Source organism: Myotis myotis, unplaced genomic scaffold (genome assembly GCF_014108235.1).
Source record: "Myotis myotis isolate mMyoMyo1 unplaced genomic scaffold, mMyoMyo1.p scaffold_m19_p_7, whole genome shotgun sequence".
NCBI classification, from domain to species: domain Eukaryota; kingdom Metazoa; phylum Chordata; class Mammalia; order Chiroptera; family Vespertilionidae; genus Myotis; species Myotis myotis.
This window is the reverse complement of record NW_023416379.1, coordinates 4,367,190-4,386,935: the sequence shown is the minus strand read 5'-3', so window position 1 is coordinate 4,386,935 and position 19,746 is coordinate 4,367,190. Positions and strand designations below refer to the sequence as shown.

General features: G+C 59.2%; 1 protein-coding gene across 2 annotated transcripts in view; it reads right to left on the bottom strand.

Moving 5' to 3' along the window:
* Positions 1-832: 832 nt before the first annotated feature.
* EZR (ezrin) overlaps positions 833-19,746 on the bottom strand; it is a 45,191-nt gene continuing 26,277 nt past the window's right edge. For both annotated transcript variants that reach the window (XM_036316505.1, XM_036316506.1), the window contains exons 8-14: positions 8,461-8,557; positions 4,878-5,041; positions 4,449-4,579; positions 3,796-3,956; positions 3,427-3,519; positions 1,884-2,135; positions 833-1,732 (exon numbers count right to left, since the gene is read on the bottom strand). In XM_036316505.1, coding sequence (XP_036172398.1) covers positions 1,568-1,732; positions 1,884-2,135; positions 3,427-3,519; positions 3,796-3,956; positions 4,449-4,579; positions 4,878-5,041; positions 8,461-8,557 — 1,063 coding nt within the window. In that variant the 3' untranslated portion in view covers positions 833-1,567. The remainder of the gene's footprint in view (positions 1,733-1,883; positions 2,136-3,426; positions 3,520-3,795; positions 3,957-4,448; positions 4,580-4,877; positions 5,042-8,460; positions 8,558-19,746) is intronic.

Here is a 19,746-nt window from a genome sequence, read left to right as displayed (position 1 = left end):
TTCACTCATCAGAGGAAGATGTAGCCGGCGGCGGCACTGGCACAGGCTGTCACAGCTGCAGTGGCAGAAAGTTCTCTCCAGCCCCAACGTATGGACAGACACGACCCTCATCCTGCACGGACGCCAGGTACCAGCGCGGGCTGCCCGTGTGCCCGCTGGACTGAGGGTGCACAGCTGGGAAGCCCTCTGGAGGCGACCCCTCTGCCTGCAGCGGTCACGTGACAGAGCAGTGGTTACCTGCGCCAGGATACGATTTCAATGAATGCCTGTTGCCCGTCTCCCAGTGCTTATCCAGCAGTGAACACGGTGGCCGTTATGTGTGTTTCGAAGAAAGCAAAGGGGCTGGTGGGTATCTGATCCCTCGCACCCTCCTGCAAAACACCTCTGGAGGCCGGTCAGCCAACCCCCGAGAGAGCTGGGGGTGGGGAGGGGGACAGACTCCCACTTCGGGGGTCAGCTCTGTGGTCCAGGTGAGGGATGCCAGCCCCATGAGGCACTGCTGGCAGGACTTCAGACAGGCAAGTGGACACCCGCACTGTGCCTCGCTGTTCACTGTTGGGGGGCGGGAGAGGGGAGGGGAGACTGGTGCATCAGCAGAACCTACAGCGGGAGGGAGAGCTGGCATTGCCATGGCTTTCCAAGGACGTGGTAGAAAATGGAGAGAGAGGTTCTGTGGAAACGCAGACGCTCCCCGGGCCGAGGTGCCCGTGGCTGCAGCTGAATGAACGGCATGTGTGTGTTTCGTGTCGGAATTTCCGGTAGAAAACGGAAATGTGGGGAGTCGGATGTGACTACAGCGGTTACCGGCTTCATTACTGCCCTCACAATGTGACATGGTTTTCATGTTCTTTATTATTCTGTAAAAGGTAACAAAATATACAGAACAAGGTTTTCCCTTTTTAACTAATGTTACAAACCCATATTATTGCTTATATATAAATATTATATTCTATAGCTGATCATTATTAATCAGGTGTGTGAGCCCAACCATGGAGCCTCTAACTGAGTTATCTAAGCGTGTGCCCTCCTTGCTGTTTATCCGGAATGAGTGAGGACGCTGCTGCCCGAGGGAGGAAGTCACTGCTGTGTGCGCGCGTGTGAGTGCTTTCCACCAGTTTTCAAGCCTCAAAAACATAAATACAGAGATGCGTCCTTCACAGAAATCAAGTACAATCAATCAATCTGGGCTAATTTCAAACACAGACGGAATATGGCACGGACTGGAGCCGCGAGGGTGCTGTGATGGCACGACTCTCACACCCGCCAGCGGAGCGGCCCCTCAGGCGTGCAGTGGCCCTTTCCTTGATTCGATCGGCCCTGCCCCCAGCACAGACAGGAAATGATTCAGTAATAACAACAGTAAAAATCAGGCCGTTTGGCACTATGATACAAATGGGAAGTAACCAGGGAAGCCTCCCGCCCCAGCCCCGGAACCTTCCGCTGGAACAGCTACTCTCTTTAAAGGAACTGGGTACGAGGAGGGTCTAGATCAGAGAACTACGAATACGAGTTTCAGTCTGCGTGCGACCGCAGGGCCCAGGCGCGGGCCGCCTGCAGTGCCGCGGCCTCACATGGCCTCGAACTCGTCGATGCGCTGCTTGGTGTTGCCCTGCCGGATCTGCCGCAGCGTCTTGTACTTGTCGCGGCCCTGCCTCATGTTCTCGTTGTGGATGATGTCGTTGTGGGTCCTCTTGTTCTCGTCTCTGGCCTGGGACAGCTCGCTGGACAGAGTCTGCAAGGCAAGAGGCAGGGTCAGGCCCCCGCCACCGCCCTCCCCGGAGAGTGGGTGCTGGTGGGGGCTCCCTCGTGGCCCTCGGGCCGCCGGCCCCAGCGGGAAGCCCGGGAGCCCGAGAGCCAGGCGGTGCCGCCCGTCCCGCCCTCACCATCAGCTGCTGCTGCACGCGCAGGTTCTTCTCGGCCTCGGTGACCCGCTTCTCCTCGTGGCGGTCGTCCAGGATGCCCTCGCTGGACAGCTCGGCGCTGTAGCCCGAGTCCTCCGCGCCCTCCTCCTGCAGGTTCTCGCGGACGTGATAGGCCACCGGCTCGTACACAGGGGGCGGCGGGGGCGGCGGCGCCGTCATCACCAGCTGCAGCTCCTCCTTGGTCTTCACCAGGTCATCCTGGGCTTCCTTGGCCTTCGAAAGCGAATCGACAGTGAGCACGTCTCACACAGAACCGTGGCCTGGCCGCTTCCTCCAGAAGCACCTTTCTTCATGGAGGCGGCCGTTCCCCTTGCGGGTAAGGACCCCCCTCATCCCCACCTCCCCTTCCTCCTGGCAGGTGCGCAGCATGAGCCACAGGACGTGACTGTGCCAACCAGTGTCCCCGCAGCTCAGAGAGAAACTGATGCCAGGGTTTTACATTTTTCTAACTATCTTTTCTTCTGCCTATAATCCTAGCATATGCTCACTGTACATGTTTTTTTGGGGGAAAAATTTATTAAAGAAAAAATATCCTCCCGCCTGGAAAGAGCCACTCGGCGCTGGCGCCCGGCTTTCTTCCTTTCCCGTGGCCGCTGCTTGCCAAGCCCCCGCCCCCAGCACGGCGCTCAGGGAGTTCTCCCGTCACCCTGATCCTTCCAGCAAGGTCTCAGGGGCACATGACTGAACCCCACCCACTTCATCGCCACCCGAATCCCACGGATGAGCTTCGTTTATAGCTGGTTTGTAACCAGCTTTTCTCACTTAATGCTGTGTAATAAGCACTTTCTCCAGAAACCCAAGGACTGAGGCCTCTGCACACAGCTTTGCTGGGGGTGGGGGTGGGGGGGGGCAGGATGAAGTGAGGGGAGGCACAGGCGTCCTCACAGGGGCTGCCTCAGATGGGGAAGCGAGGAGGAGGAGGACAGGCGGGGGGTGGGGGACGGGGCCTAGAGCCCCCCACAGCTTGGCTGAGGCCTGTACTGTGACCCAGCCCCGCAGCGCCCAGGGCCTGTGCTCCTGGTGGACGGAGTGGCGCTACCACGGCTGCAATTCACTGACCTCCCTGCGGGGCCCTACAGCAACCTGACAGGTGGGCAGGAGTCCCCACTGTCCACAAGGAAACGAGGCTGAGAGGTGAGGCCCCTCGCCAGGTCACACAGCAGACGAGGGGCAGAGCCTGGGGACCTCCAGGCCCCATAGCTGCTCCAGGCTGCCTGTGCAGGTCGCTAGGGGAGGCTGGTTTCAGGCCCGTGGCTGGCTCACTGCTGGGCGCACCCAGCTAATCCGACTTAAAGCCAGTTTGGGGGGGGGGGGGGCTGCCTGGTGGGGCGGGACGCTCAGGGTGGCCTTTTTCTAAGTATCAAGGCGGCTCTTTGTTCCCCTGTGATCCCACAGGCCCGTTCCCGTGGGAGCCTCTCTAAGAAGGACCAGTATCGGCAGGGCATGCGAACCGCCCCCTGCACCTGGCAGCCTGGCCCGCCCGTGCCCGCCCCGCCCCACTCACCCGGTGCTGCCACTCCTCCACCTCGTCCTCCTTGCGCCTGCGCGCCTCCTCCAGGAGCGCGATCTTGGCGGTGTACTCCGCGAGCTCCGCGGCCTGTGAGGAGCCAAGTCAGAGTGAGTTCTGGAAGCTTTCAGCACAGCCTGCTTGTGAACGAAGCCTCCTGGTAAGGCGGCCGGCCCGCCGCCACGTCCTCCCTGACCAGCAGGCGGCAGCGGCCGCACCCACCACCAGCACCGCCCTCCCGCCCGCACTGGGCCCCGTCCAGCCGATCCGCTTCCAGCCCAGACAGAAATCATTGTCGGCAGGTGTCACTTTCGCGTCCCCAGAGGCGGCCCCTCCATAATTCAGCACTGAAACCGGGGCTCCTACCAGCTGCTCCTGGCTCTTTATCTGATCCACCGTCTGCCTCTCCAGCTCCTCCTTGGCGCGCAGCGCAGCCATGCGGTCGGCCTCCAGGCGCTCCGCCTCCTCCTGCGCCCGCTTCCGCTCCTCCTCCAGCTGCAGGGCCCTCTGGATCTGGTCCGAGAGCTCTGAGGGGACACAGCACCGCGCTGCTCCCGGCTCTGCCCCCGACCTGCAGCCGGCCCCACTCCCAGCCCAGGGCCGATGGAGAGTCTCGGGGTGACGGGACCTCTTTCACCCCCTCCCACCGTGTTTACGGGGCGCAGCGCCAGGATGCTCCACCCGCCGCAGAGCGCTGTGCGCGCCCCCTCCCGGCCTGGCGCCACTCACTACCCTGCAACCTTGAGCAACCTTTTCTGCCCCTAAAGCCTCACCTCCTCTTCAGGAAGACGGACCCTCGGGACTCACCTCCTCGGGCAGGGGGACAAGAGGATAACGCCCTAAAGCATTCCGCACCGATGGGACCTGCCACACAACTACTTCCCAGGCCCGTCACCACCTGACCCTGTCCCTCCACAGTCTCTATTCCGGGCGCTAAGCTGCATTCCTCCTGGTGTGGGAGCTGTCCGTCTGCGGGGCCGTGTGAAATGCAGGGAACACGCCCCGGGAGCGCGGCCCACCTTTCTCGGCCTTCTTGGTCTTCTGCTCGTAGTCCTGGAGCCTGAGCATCAGCTCCTCCTTCTCCCGCATCATCTGCTCCTTCTCTCTCTCCACGGTCTCTCGCCTCTTCTTCTCCGTTTCCAGCTGCTGCCTGTTAGGGGAGGGCAGGGAGGTTTAGGCTCCGCAGTCAGTCACCCAGCGAGGCTGCTACGCCCGAAGCCGCCCTCTCAGCCCAGCCATCGAAGGAGCAGCTGCGTGGTCACCTGCTGTCCCCAGGTCCTGGCGCTCCTGCCAGCTCTGCCAGCCCAGCCACAGTGAGGCCGCTGCGAGGGCCCCGCCACCCATAGTTACTACGCGATCTCCCACCGGCTCTCCCGACGTGGACAGCAAGGCACCGAGGCCGCCTGGCCGGCTGCACCCGCCCCACTGGCCGCCCGCAGCCCGCTCACCGCTCCAGCTGCTTCTGGTGCTTCTCCTCGCGGGCCTGGGCCTTCATCTGCTGCACCTCGATGGTGTCGGGCTTCCTGCGGCGCATGTACAGCTCGTGGTTCCCCATGCAGAGCTGCAGGATCCGCTTGTTGATGCGCAGGCGGGGGGCGTAGAAGACGAAGTCCTACAGGAGAGAGCAGGCGCTGACGGGCGCTCCCGTGTCCAACCCGCCGCACACAGCCCTGTTTCTAAGAGGACTTGCGGAGCCGAGAGCAGGGGCCAGACCGAGGCTTCCACGTAGGACACTGCCTCCCAACGGATGAGATACCCGAAACGCAGGCCTGGGCGCCGTGGGACACCTGTGCTCCAGGGCCAGCAGAGGGCGGGTGGGCACAGGCACGGATGCTGGGCTGCAAAGCTGCTCTATGTATGTAAGGTCGCAGCCTCAGGGCGCCCAGTGCCCCAGTGCCAGTGCGCCTGACCTTCAGGGTAACACCTTGCCAGCCCTCTCCAGCCACAGCCACCGCCACCACCACGCCCGCCTGGACTTCTGCAAGTTCCCCTGCTGGGCTCCTGTCTCCCTGCCTCAGCCTGCGCCTCCCCCTGCTACTCGCACAGGGATCAGGTCCCCGCTGGGCCTCAGATGCCGTCCTGTGAGCTCTAGGACCGGGCCAAACACCGTGGCCTGGCACACGCGAAAGCCATCCACCCTGCCCCCTTGTTCACCATATGCCCTTTTGTGCCTGCAATCATCTCCCCAGACAGTCCCTCCTACTGGGAATGTCCTGTCCAATGCCATACCCCCAAAGCCAGCAGCACGACCGAGGGAGGACACCATGGGGCCCCCTCCCATCTTCACGGCCTCCCTCCTCCTGTGCCCTCCCTGCGCTGACGCTCCTGGTACTGCTGGCACTCTGTCCGCTGGCTCGGTTTGGCCTCTGTCCCACTCGAACGGGGTGGGAGCCTTTTTGGACATTTATAAGGTCGTTCACTTAAGGTAAGTTTATGTTGCTCTGAAGACACTATTAGAATTATTCAATTTGGAGTCCCGCCTGCAGTTGCCTTGGCAGGGCCAGACCAAATGCTCAGGCCTGACACGGCCCGCGGGCCGGATGTTCCCCACCCTGATCTAGACAGTCAGCACCTGGAGGACGGTCAGGGGCAGTCCCCTCTGTTTCCCGTGTTTACTGGTGCTCACCGAACAACCCCCTGGTGGCTGACCGCAGTTCAGGCAGCGACACCACCAAGCCCCATGACCCTGAGCAAGTCACTTCGTCACTGAGCCTCAACCTCTTCAACTCTACAGTGGGGATGACAGCACCCCGGCTGAGATGACGAAGTCAGTTAATGTTCGTAAGGGCTCAGAATGCTGCCCACACCATGAAAGCGGGCTGGTGCCCCAACGCTCACGTAGAGGCTGCCGGCTGCCCTGTGCCCGCTAACGGAGCAGCTCGCGGGGGAGCAGCTTGCGGGGGAGCAGCCTTCTTAGAAAAGGGAGACGCTGCTTCAGGGAGCTCCGTGACTGGGGACCACAGAAGCTCAGGACACGGATGACACACAGCGGTGACCAGCAGGTGACAGAAAGGGAATGTGGGTTAGAAGCTCCTGCTACAGGTGATTGAAAATGCCTGCCTGCTGCTTCTGTCTTCCTTTCTCTTCTCAAACCGCAGGGCCCTCAGCATCGGGATGGATTCTGACCACTGGCCCAGGGAGAGAGCGGCCGAAACAGACAGTGCCTCCCGTTCCACAGCACCGTCTGGGACCGACGGGAGGTGCCGGGCAGGCCCATCCACGCGCCCCAGGACCCATTCAGCCTGCGAGCTCCTCATCTGCTCCAGAAACCTGGGAGAATGCGGAGCCCCGAGCCCACGGCTTCCTGGGTGCGGCCCTCCCCGGGGTCACACGTTGTCATTAAATCGTCAGGTTTCCCAGGGAGGTGTCTGCAGAGCCGGGGCAAACAGGTGTTTTTATCACCCACCCACCTCTCATTACACGAGAGAACAAGCTTGTGTTGGCTGCACAGACAGGCACACTCCCCAGGAGGTCTTGCCTGTGTCCCCTATGTATTGGCAAAGGAACTCTGATGAGCACCAACTCCTCTTCGGAAAAAAAGTCAGTTTAAAAAATCAAGAGCCAGGAACTGTGGGAACGTCCCTCGTGGCCTCCAGCCTCCGGGAGACGGACTGTGGAGCTGGGACACGCTTCGCAGGGAGGAATCCCTCGCGCTGCCTTTGAAGGACAGTCTGACTTCAAGTTAAAAACTAAAAACGGAAATTAATGATTAAAAGTGTCTAAATCCAAGCCTCCAGCCAGCGTGCTAACACAACCACACCCCGACGTGACCTGGGACGGGCATCCAAACTCAGCAGAGAACAGACCCCGAGAACAGAATCGAGGCACGAGCCAAATTCAAGGAAACAAACCCAAACAAAGGTCACCTTGGAAAGGGCCAGGGAATGGACAGGGAACTCCTAGGGCTCCCCGCTGGGCCCCACTCGGGGACCCCTGCCCAGGTGTGAGGGGTGGGGCGGGGGGCGGGGGGCAAAGGTCACCGTGAAAGGGGCTGAGCACAGAGCAGGGTCCAGCCCCACATAATTTCGCTTCTTAGATGTTTCAAAAGCGGTTAGAGCTCACTGCCTCTGCCTCTGCCAGGAGGCCACAGGGAGACGCAGGCTCAGCCTCACGGCACCGGGCAGGCTGAACAGCGACGGTTAAGGCCCCAGCCTGCGCCTGCACATGGCAGGAGGAGCCAGCCTGCGGAAGGACAGGCTGGGCACGGAGCTGCTGCAGAAACTGCCCAGCTGCCTGGGTGGGGGAGGGAAGGAAGCCCGTCTCGCCAGTCAGTCAACCTGCCTCTGGGATTTCCTTTCTATCTTCTAGGGAAAAACTGAAACATGGAAATCTGGTTTCCTGCTGCCCCAGGTGAGACCGGCCGCGAGGGGGGAGCCCTGGGAGATGTGGAGGGTCCAGGACGTGGTCTCTCGCCAGCTCCCACGTCACCCCCCACGGCAGCTGGAGCCTGAGCCCAGCCCGCCTCCCCCTCGGGGCCTTCGTGACCCACCCCTGGAGGCCCACATGGGCTGTGGCACCAGCAGCGCTCTGGGCGCAGGCCTGACTTCCTAACACGGCAAGTTGCAAGGACAGCGCAGGTTCTGGCCCTGGAGGCGGCAGCGATCGCTCCAGGCGGGGACCCGAGATGCTGCCAGGAGCCCCCGCACCCCAGCTGCATGGTCTTGGGGGCCGGCTGCTTTTTCCCGTGAACACGAGCGTTTCAAGCCCAGAAAGGCTCAGCTTTCAGCAAAGGTCAACGACGCAGAATGGCTCTTTTCCGCTAAGGAATGGAGACACCTGACAACTCAGGTGACAGGCAGCGGGACAGGCACTGGCCTCCACAAGAACCTCCCACACCATGGTCGGCCCCGTGTCCCAAGAGGTCCTGGACCCTCAATGTAACCTGCTAGCCCCCCCCCCCCCCCCCCCCCCCCCCCCCCCGCCACACACACACTTCTGAGCATCCCGCAGAGAAGTCTGATTTATCCTGGAAGCACGTCTGGCTGTAAGAATGGAAACCAGCAGCCCCGTGCGGACCCCACGCGGACTTACAGGCGCCTTCTTGTCGATGGGCTTGATGACAAACTTCTTGTCATTGAAGGAGATGTTCCTGATCTCACTCCACGGGAAGCCGATCTTTGGGGTCAACCTGAGGTTACGAAAGGTCAGATGTTAGACGTGCCCGGATTGACTAAGAGGGGTTTGCAAATCTATTCTTAGTTTTCTCTGTTCAATTTTAACAAGTATAAGGCTACCCAGGAAGCCTAATATGGGACATAGGTCATTACCGAGTGTTCTCGCGCGCCCTCGGAAGGCGGGGGGCTGTCTGTAAGGCTCCAGCTCAGGAAACCCCGTCCATTCCCACTCGTCTTTCTCGGTGTGAGTGTCTCACTGCATCGAGTCACCCTGGCTTTAATCTCAAGGTCATCTTTGATGTCCAGCCCCGCACGTCCTTGCACCCGTTTGAAATGTCTCTCACAACCATCGTTTGCAACCACCCTCACATCAGCATCCTAATCCCGCCGACAGCCGAACCAATTCCTCGGCGCCAGCATCTACGTCGGCTGGCTTGTCCGATTAGTGTTCCCTCTTCTAAAATGTCAGCAGGGCCCTTTCCTGCTGCCCCAGGTGGGACCGGCCGAGAGGAGAGCCTGTGAGTGCGGAGGGTCCAGGACTAGGTCCCTCGCCAGCTCCTCACGTCACCCCCACGGCAAGAGGTCCTACAGGAGGAAAGCCACAGCCCTCCCCTTCGCAGCCCCGCTTCCTGGTCGCCCCAGACTCTCAACACAGGGTTTCCTGGAAGCCCCTGGACGGGCTCCCTCCTGCTCTCCCAGCCCGACCTGCGCCACAGCCGCCCACTTCCTCTCCTTGGGCCTTCCCCCTCGGCCTGCACTCTCCTACGTAAGTCACTGTGTTACCACTGAGCTCCCTGAAACCCAGGAGGTGAGCTTCCTCGTGGCAGAGAGCACGTCTTGTCTTCCCCAGCTGTGCCGAGTGGCTGCTCGCCGAGGCGGCGGCCTTGGCCGGGTCAGGCCCCCATGTGCCTGTGGATTTTGTCTGGATGGTCCAGCCACGGCTGCAGGTGGGCACTGAAGGCCTCCATTCCTGTCCTGTTGTCTCCTTTCCTTCCGATCGGTTAGGATTTGCTCAGTCAGTCAGGTGCTCGGGTGCTGGGCAGGCACATGTTTACAACGGCTGTGCCTTCCCGAGGAGCTGAGGGCGTGGCATGGGCGCGACCACTCCTAACGAAAGCCCCACGGCCCTCTGTGGTCACTAGCGTCCACTACAGGCCGAGACCGGCTTTGTAATTAGCAACGCGGGGACGTTTATCGTATGACTTCAAGACCACTTGCTCTACTCACCTCCTGATGCCACCCTATTCCTCCAGCATGTCGCCATGGATACCCTTTTAGAAGGAACACAGGTCCTAAGCCACCACTCAAGGATACTGCCATCAAAACTGGTCTTTTCCCAGATGTGTAAAAACTCCCCATTTAGAAGTGAGCAGGGGTGGGGCGGAATGCTGCCTACCAACACGTTCAAATATAAACTATTGGGCACTGTAGTCTTGCTATGGCAGCAAAGCCAGGTCACGGCAGAGCGTGCGTGTGTGTGTGTGTGGGGGGGCTCTGAGGGACACGGCGTCACACACACACCTGGAGGAGTGGTGTCAGGGCACTGCCGGGGGGCGGCTTCCGTGTCACACCTTCTCAGTGCAGGTGCTTTTCCGGGGCCCTGTCCCCCAGGGGCCAACGTGCTCCCCAGCACCCCAACACACACGCAGGGGGTGCTGTCGCCCCAGCTCTCACACGGGACAGTAACTGTTAGAGGTGAAGCAGCTCAGGAGGTCACGGTCCTGCCGACTCCCGCCGTGTCCTCCCGCAAAGGAGGTTCCCTCCGGACACGAGAGCCACCACCGCACCGGAGCTCGGGGGCTGCCGCCCGGCTCCCAGCCAACAGGGCCCGAGGGTCGGCTGTCCAACCGCGAGTGAAGGCCAGGCTGTCACTAGGCCTCTCTGCCGCGGCTGGAAAGTTGGTCTCTTTAGACTCTGGAAGCTTGTGTAACACTGACAGCCATTCATCAGCGGGACTGCGGCGTCAGAGGATGAGGGCTGAACAAGAAAGTGGTGACTCACATTGGAGCTAAGAACCCCTTTCATGCCTGACCATGGTTGGAAATTAACGCCCACAAGGATTTCTTTCTTTTTCTCTTTTTTAAAGAGTTCACACATAGGACATGAACAGAGAAGGACCATCGATTTAAAGGATTTATATTGTGAGCCCTGCTCTTGCTTAGGCCACACATTTAAAAAAAAAAAGTGATATTCTTGACTAAGAGGGACCAGAGCTCTTCCGAGAAAGAGCTGAGTCCAGGCCTGGAGGGAAAGTGCAGGGCGACCCTGGAATAGTCGGATTAGTGTTCCCTCTTCTCAAATGTCGGCAAGTGAAAGGAAAGGGCTCAACAACAATGGCGTCAAAGCCACAGATGGGGTCAGAGCCCCAGGATAAAGCAAGCACGAGTCCCTGCAACAGAAACCACTGAGAAATGGGGAAGGGGAACTGTCCCCCGCATCAGCCTTCCAATGAACACACGCTCTCCTTTCCATGGCACAGCATTTCTCAAATACCAGAGGAATCACTGTTTCCTGCAAGACCCGCCAGGGATGCTAGAAGGAAAGTGCGGTAAGAACTGGGGTGCTTCTAGTTTCAATGTGTCCCCCCAACACCCGCATGGGTTGGGAAGGGAGGAAGTGCCGCAGGAGGAGTGCGGCAGCCCCACCTGACCAGTGATCAAGGTCAGCAGCACAGTAAGGAGGTCCTGGCATCACGGCCGCCACGCAGGCCACGTAGGCCAGACAGCACAGCACGCCCGTGGGGTCCTTGCCAAAATGCCAAACTCACCCGCTGGTGGGGCTCAGTGACTGAGCGTCAACCTATGAATCAGGAGATCACAGTTCAATTCCCAGTCAGGGCACATGCCTGGGTGGCGCGCTCAATCCCCAGCGGGGGCCAATCAATGATTCTCTCTCATCATTGATATTTCTCTCCCTCTCCCTCTGAAATCAATAAAAAATATATTTTTTAAAAGTACCAAACTTATCACTAACCCCCCACTGCTAAACCTGACTGGCTTTAAAAACAAAAAGTATCAAACTTGAATGTAACCATGAGAAAAAGACCCAAGTTGAGCAGCTTTCTACGAAGTTATGGTCAGTACTTTTCAAGCGTGAAGTGGGTGCCTGCCAGGCTTCTCCTTGCAAGCTGTCACGACAGACAGACAGACAGACTGAGCGAACTGTCCCAGATGGAAGGAGGCTGGGCAGGCGGGCCCACTAAATGCAAGGGCTGTTCCAGGTGGGACCCTGGGGCAGGAGAGTCGAGGACAGCCGGTTATGGCGGGGGACAGCGGTTATGGTGGGAGGACAGCGGTTATGGCGGGGGACAGCCGGTTATGGCGGGGGGACAGGGGTTATGGCGGGGGGACAGGGGTTATGGCGGGGGACAGCGGTTATGGCGGGGGACAGCGGTTATGGCGGGAGGACAGCGGTTATGGCGGGGGACAGCGGTTATGGCGGGAGGACAGCGGTTATGGCGGGAGGACAGCGGTTATGGCGGGGGACAGCAGGTTATGGCGGGGGACAGCGGTTATGGCGGGGGACAGCGGTTATGGCGGGGGACAGCGGTTATGGCGGGGGACAGCGGTTATGGCGGGGGGACAGGGGTTATGGCGGGGGGACAGGGGTTATGGCGGGGACAGGGGTTATGGCGGGGACAGCGGTTATGGCGGGGGACAGCGGTTATGGCGGGGGACAGTGGTTATGGTGGGGGACAGCCGGTTATGGCGGGGGACAGCCGGTTATGGTGGGAGACAGCCAGTATGATGGGGGACAGCGGTTATGGCGGGGGACAGGCGGTTATGGTAGGGGACAGCCGGTTATGATGGGGGACGCCCACAGATGGCCAGGTCTCCTCTGGGTGCTGACTCCCCGTGACACCTGGACGGGCACTCTGGGGCAGCTAAGAGAAGGGCACTTGGAATCTTTCGTATTTACTGGTTTTGAAACCTTTCAAAAATCTGAAATGATTTCAAAATGAACTAACGAATTTTAATTCAAAATATGCCAGAAGGTGATGGCAACGTTGTACATCTCGACAGGAGTTTGGATTTTTACAGGCATTTGTTTGTCTCAACTCAGTAAATGGAGACTTAAGAGGGAACATTTCATTATATTTAAGTTTTACATCAAATGAAAACAGAACGCCCTGCGCCCAGGAAGCCGTGTGCACGGGGGAGGTGCAGAGGCGGCAGCGCCCCCTGGAGACGTGCGAGGGAGAGGCCCGGGCACGGCCGGGAGGACAAGGCAGGTGGGAGCCGCCAGGGTCTCGCCGCAGCCGCACGCGGCGCTCACTGTGAAACCTTCCCAGTCTGCAATGAGCTCCGAGACTTTTCGTTAAAAAGAACAGTCTGGGCGGTGGGCTGGGCTGGAGATCACCGTGTCCTACAGAGCGAAGAGCCAGTCCCTGGCCAGAGGCAGGGATGGGGCAGATAACAGGGCAGGAGTGCGGCCCGAACTAGCGTGGAGGGAGGACTCACTGGCATGGCCTGGCCTCCCTGCGCCTGGAGGGGCCGCTCCCCCACCTCCCACCCTACAGCCTGCGGCGGGGCCAGGCCTACAGGCTCCAGGGGGTGGGCAGGCGTCTAACCACGGCCCAAACTCTGTCAGCCTGAGGCAAGCTCTGAAACTTCCCACTGGGGAGCGTCCCACGAGTCCTGGCCATAGAGAACTTCTATAGAGGCTAAGTGGCTGTTCCAGGTTCAAGTTCGGGTCCCAGAGTCCAGGAGAGAATGGCCTGGCACCTGGGGTCCCCGCACGTCTGGTAAAACAGACTCACAGCCAACACAACTGCCTGTGCCTCCTCCCTTTCACTGAGCACAACAGGGCACCTCCCCCCCGCCCCTCCCCCAGCCAGAGTTAACATATCCTGCCAACCGGGTGTGCTTTTGGAAACTGGAAATTGCCTTTAAAGTAGCTGGTTTATTATGTGCTTGAAACGTCCTTTCGAACGTGAATGAAATGGAAATCAGAGCATCTGACTGACAGTCCTGAGTAAGGAACCGAAGGGAAAGGACACTGTGCTGGCCTCAGTCCCACCTGGTCGATGGCCCTCCCCACATCCTCCCGCTGGGAGGGTTCCTGTGGGAGCAGCCTCACCCTCACCCCTCACCGTCCCTCCAGGACTACGAAACGCAGTGGCCCTGCTGCAAGGACTAAAGAACTAAAGAACGGGGGGGGGGGGGGGGGGATCGGGTTCCTCTCGTTCTTTGTCTCGTACTGTCGTTTTGTTCTTGGTCTGGATGCCAAGCAGAATTATAGCAGCTGATGTGAACTGTTCCCAGGCTGATAACGCTTTTCAGGGAAGGGCCTGGGTCTGCCAATTCCCTCCCTCCCGCCGTCTCCTGCACCGACCTACGGTTCACGGAGAGAAAGACAAGTGCTCAGTCCTGAGTCTCCCACATAAGGGTCACGTATACGATGAGCAAGGGGCCCAGGAGGCACTTCCCAACCGGAGCACATTCAACACTAAAAGGACATTTTAGTGAAATACAGGCATGTCTGTTTCTCTGCAGGGCACCCCGAACCTATCACCCAACTCACATCCTCAATGTACCCAGTCTCCCATCTGAGCCACCTCCAAGAATTCCACCCCTGCACTCCTAACCCTAACCCACCCCTGCAGTCCTAACCCTACCTCACCCCTGCACTCCTAACCCTAACCCACCCCTGCACTCCTAACTCTAACCCACCCCTGCAGTCCTAACCCTAACCCACCCCTGCAGTCCTAACTCTAACCCACCCCTGCACTCCTAACTCTAACCCACCCCTGCACTCCTAACTCTAACCCACCCCTGCACTCCTAACCCTAACCCACCCCTGCAGTCCTAACCCTAACCCACCCCTGCACTCCTAACTCTAACCCACCCCTGCACTCCTAACTCTAACCCACCCCTGCACTCCTAACTCTAACCCACCCCTGCAGTCCTAACTCTAACCCCCCCCCGTGCACTCCTAACCCTAACCCACCCCTGCACTCCTAACTCTAACCCACCCCTGCACTCCTAACTCTAACCCACCCCTGCACTCCTAACCCTAACCCACCCCTGCAGTCCTAACTCTAACCCACCCCTGCACTCCTAACCCTAACCCACCCCTGCACTCCTAACTCTAACCCACCCCTGCACTCCTAACCCTAACCCACCCCTGCACTCCTAACTCTAACCCACCCCTGCAGTCCTAACTCTAACCCTAACCCACCCCCCTGCACTCCTAACTCTAACCCACCCCTGCACTCCTAACCCTAACCCACCCCTGCAGTCCTAACCCTACCTCACCCCTGCACTCCTAACCCTAACCCACCCCTGCACTCCTAACTCTAACCCACCCCTGCAGTCCTAACCCTAACCCACCCCTGCAGTCCTAACTCTAACCCTAACCCCCCCCCGCACTCCTAACTCTAACCCACCCCTGCAATCCTAACTCTAACCCTAACCCCCCCCTGCACTCCTAACTCTAACCCACCCCTGCAGTCCTAACTCTAACCCTAACCCACCCCTGCACTCCTAACTCTAACCCACCCCTGCACTCCTAACCCTAACCCACCCCTGCACTCCTAACCCTAACCCACCCCTGCACTCCTAACTCTAACCACCCCTGCAGTCCTAACTCTAACCCTAACCCCCCCCCGTGCACTCCTAACTCTAACCCACCCCTGCAGTCCTAACTCTAACCCTAACCCCCCCCCGTGCACTCCTAACTCTAACCCACCCCTGCACTCCTAACCCTAACCCACCCCTGCAGTCCTAACCCTACCTCACCCCTGCACTCCTAACCCTAACCCACCCCTGCAGTCCTAACTCTAACCCACCCCTGCAGTCCTAACCCTAACCCACCCCTGCAGTCCTAACTCTAACCCACCCCTGCACTCCTAACTCTAACCCACCCCTGCACTCCTAACTCTAACCCACCCCTGCAGTCCTAACCCTAACCCACCCCTGCACTCCTAACCCTAACCCACCCCTGCACTCCTAACTCTAACCCACCCCTGCAGTCCTAACTCTAACCCTAACCCACCCCCTGCACTCCTAACTCTAACCCACCCCTGCAGTCCTAACTCTAACCCTAACCCCCCCCTGCACTCCTAACTCTAACCCACCCCTGCAGTCCTAACTCTAACCCTAACCCACCCCCCTGCACTCCTAACTCTAACCCACCCCTGCAGTCCTAACTCTAACCCTAACCCCCCCCCGCACTCCTAACTCTAACCCACCCCTGCAGTCCTAACTCTAACCCTAACCCCCCCCTGCACTCCTAACTCTAACCCACCCCTGCACTCCTAACTCTAACCCACCCCTGCAGTCCTAACCCTAACCCACCCCTGCACTCCTAACCCTAACCCACCCCTGCACTCCTAACTCTAACCCACCCCTGCAGTCCTAACTCTAACCCTAACCCACCCCCTGCACTCCTAACTCTAACCCACCCCTGCAGTCCTAACTCTAACCCTAACCCACCCCCCTGCACTCCTAACTCTAACCCACCCCTGCAGTCCTAACCCTAACCCACCCCTGCAGTCCTAACCCTACCTCACCCCTGCACTCCTAACCCTAACCCACCCCTGCACTCCTAACCCTAACCCACCCCTGCACTCCTAACCCTAACCCACCCCTGCACTCCTAACTCTAACCCACCCCTGCACTCCTAACCCTAACCCACCCCTGCACTCCTAACCCTAACCCACCCCTGCACTCCTAACCCTAACCCACCCCTGCAGTCCTAACTCTAACCCTAACCCACCCCCCTGCACTCCTAACTCTAACCCACCCCTGCACTCCTAACCCTAACCCACCCCTGCAGTCCTAACCCTACCTCACCCCTGCACTCCTAACCCTAACCCACCCCTGCACTCCTAACTCTAACCCACCCCTGCAGTCCTAACTCTAACCCTAACCCCCCCCTGCACTCCTAACTCTAACCCACCCCTGCACTCCTAACCCTAACCCACCCCTGCAGTCCTAACCCTACCTCACCCCTGCACTCCTAACACTAACCCACCCCTGCACTCCTAACTCTAACCCACCCCTGCAGTCCTAACCCTAACCCACCCCTGCAGTCCTAACTCTAACCCACCCCTGCACTCCTAACTCTAACCCACCCCTGCAGTCCTAACTCTAACCCACCCCTGCACTCCTAACTCTAACCCACCCCTGCAGTCCTAACCCTAACCCACCCCTGCACTCCTAACCCTAACCCACCCCTGCACTCCTAACTCTAACCCACCCCTGCAGTCCTAACTCTAACCCTAACCCACCCCCCTGCACTCCTAACTCTAACCCACCCCTGCAGTCCTAACTCTAACCCTAACCCCCCCCCCGCACTCCTAACTCTAACCCTAACCCCCCCCCCGCACTCCTAACTCTAACCCACCCCTGCAGTCCTAACTCTAACCCTAACCCCCCCTGCACTCCTAACTCTAACCCACCCCTGCACTCCTAACCCTAACCCACCCCTGCACTCCTAACTCTAACCCACCCCTGCACTCCTAACCCTAACCCACCCCTGCACTCCTAACTCTAACCCACCCCTGCAGTCCTAACTCTAACCCACCCCTGCAGTCCTAACTCTAACCCTAACCCCCCCCTGCACTCCTAACTCTAACCCACCCCTGCACTCCTAACCCTAACCCACCCCTGCACTCCTAACTCTAACCCTAACCCCCCCCTGCACTCCTAACTCTAACCCACCCCTGCACTCCTAACCCTAACCCACCCCTGCACTCCTAACCCTAACCCACCCCTGCACTCCTAACTCTAACCCTAACCCACCCCTGCACTCCTACCCCACCCCTGCACTCCTAACCCTACCCTAACCCGACCCTGCACTGCTCGTCTGCAAGGGCACCAAGTCCACGTGAGCACAGCCCGGAGTGGCCTCAGACCCGAGCCACAGCCCCTGGCTCGCCACGGACACCGTATTGTCCATATTTGTTTAAAAGGAGAAGCTGGGCCTATTGACTGAGTGAACATCTGCTTGTTTTCGTAACTGAAGAGGGATGCCTTCCCCAGCGGGGGGGGGGGGGGGGGGGCGGCAGGAAGTGAGGAGGTACGCCCCCAGCATTGTCTTTGGGGAGAAGGCCCCTTTGAGAGGGTCGCCAGTTTCATCGCTCACTGGGGGGAGGGGAGCAGGAAGAGGACCGGAGAAGCCAGCAGCTGCTTTTACTTGGAAAAAGCGCATTGTGTGCTGGGGGGTTACAGGCTGCCTTCACCGCGGTCCTGCCTAGGCCGCTGCTCGCAGCTTGAAAAACCTGTTTGGACAGCCCTGGCCAAGGCTGCGTTACAAACCTGGTCATTCAAGAAAGTTCAGAGGCAGTTTCCCCCACGTGATCCACGAGGCCTCCGCTCACGCACACGCGGGAAGAGCACAGGCCCCGTAACCCACCTCGAGTCTCTGAAAGGCCTGTCAGGGCGCATGTGTGACCAGCATCTCCAGCAGGGACCCCCAGCGCGGCCCGACCACGCCTCCACCCAGTTCATGCACCAAGTGGAGGGCTTAGGATCGTCTGACCCGGTCCCTGCCTGTACTTGGAGTTCTGGCAAGAACGCAGTGGCTGAGATTACAGAGAGATTCTTTTGTGGTATCACTTGTCAAAAGCAGGACTGCGCCCCTCAAGAATGCCAGAGAGGGGTGTGGGCGATCTGGAGTGTGGGGAGCTGAGAACATTAACCTCTAGGAACAGGTGGGGAGAGGGAGGCCCAGGTGGACATGCGGGAGCCGGGACTTAGAGGAACAGCCTGCAGCCAGGAGGGGCACCGGGTCAGTGGTCCAGCCTGGGCTCCGCAGGCACGGAGGCAGGAACCCAGGCCCAAGGGCGTGGTTTGGCATAAAGGCCTGAGGACAGCCCCGGCACCCTCACCCTCAGATCTGCAGCCACGCTCTGCTGGACGCCAGCTGGACGCCAGCCAGCCGTCAGGGCTGCCTGCACTCGGGAAGCTTCTGGTGGGAAGAATCTAGAATTTAGATTCAGTGAGGAGCCACCTCAGTGAATTAGAACCATGTTTTCTGTGTGGATTCTTGCCGGGAGCCGGTCCATCCTTGCTGTTTCAAGGGACCTGGCATATATGGCATACTGTTCTTAATAAGTTTGCTCACCTTCTTGGCACTATGTGTTTTAACCAAGGTCACCTCTCTGAGAAAGGTTGTTTCCCCAGGTAGGGATTTTCCCCTGAAGTTAGGGAGGGAATAAAACCCCTTAACTAAGTGCCAGGCGGGTAATTAATCACTTTAACTACGAACAATCATGCTTAAGCTACATAATCTTTACTCCTTGGAATGGAGATAAGAAACGCCCTAACCTTTGGAATAGAGATTGATAGGATTGAATCAACTGGTATAAATACAGATGTAACAAGACAACAGGAGACAGAACCTAGACACAGAACCTACACAGAACCTAGAGACAGAAGAACTTCACTGGAGAGAACATGGCAAAAGATCCTGGACAGAAACTGGCCACAGAACGTAGAGACAGAACCTGGCTACAGAACCTGGATAGAACATGGCAAGAGAACCTGACTAGAACCTGGTGACTGAACCTGGCTGGAGAACCTGGACAGAACCTGGCTGGAGAACCTAGCAAGAGAACATGGACACAGAACCTGGCTGGAGATCCTAACCAGAACTTCGCTGGAGATCCTGGCTAGGCTGCTGATCAACTGAACGCTGTTTCCGTGTCATTCCTTCTTCGCCGACTCCGACCACACCTTTGGGGACCCCTGGACCTGCTGGGGCTGGACCCCAGCAGATAGATTCTCAGCAGGAAAAAGGCCTGTGTGCGCGGGGATGGGCACATGGGGACGGGCACAGGCAGTCAGGGGAGCCGCTCCTTGAGCACCCTCACCTGGCCTGCTCCATGCCCAACAGACCACTCACCGCCCGGGTGGCAGAGGACCTGGTGGGCTGTGTACATAAAGGCTACTGTTTACAGGTCTTAGGGTCCCCAGCAGCCCCACAAATACCCCAGTTGGATTAGCACAAACCTCCAAGCTGCCGGGCTGCCTGGGAGGAGCTCTGGGTGGGCCGGCACCCCAGATAGGGAGCGCCTCGGTGGGAGTGGGGGTGAGGTCACAGACCTCCGTGGTCTCCCTGCGGGACCCTCCGCACATGCAACACGTGACGGTAAAAAGGTCGCAGAGACAGGAGAGAAGTGACGCACACTCCAGGCGCCATCACAGCCACAAGCCCTCGAAGACCCACAGCCCCCGGGCCAGCCGGCTGCCCATAA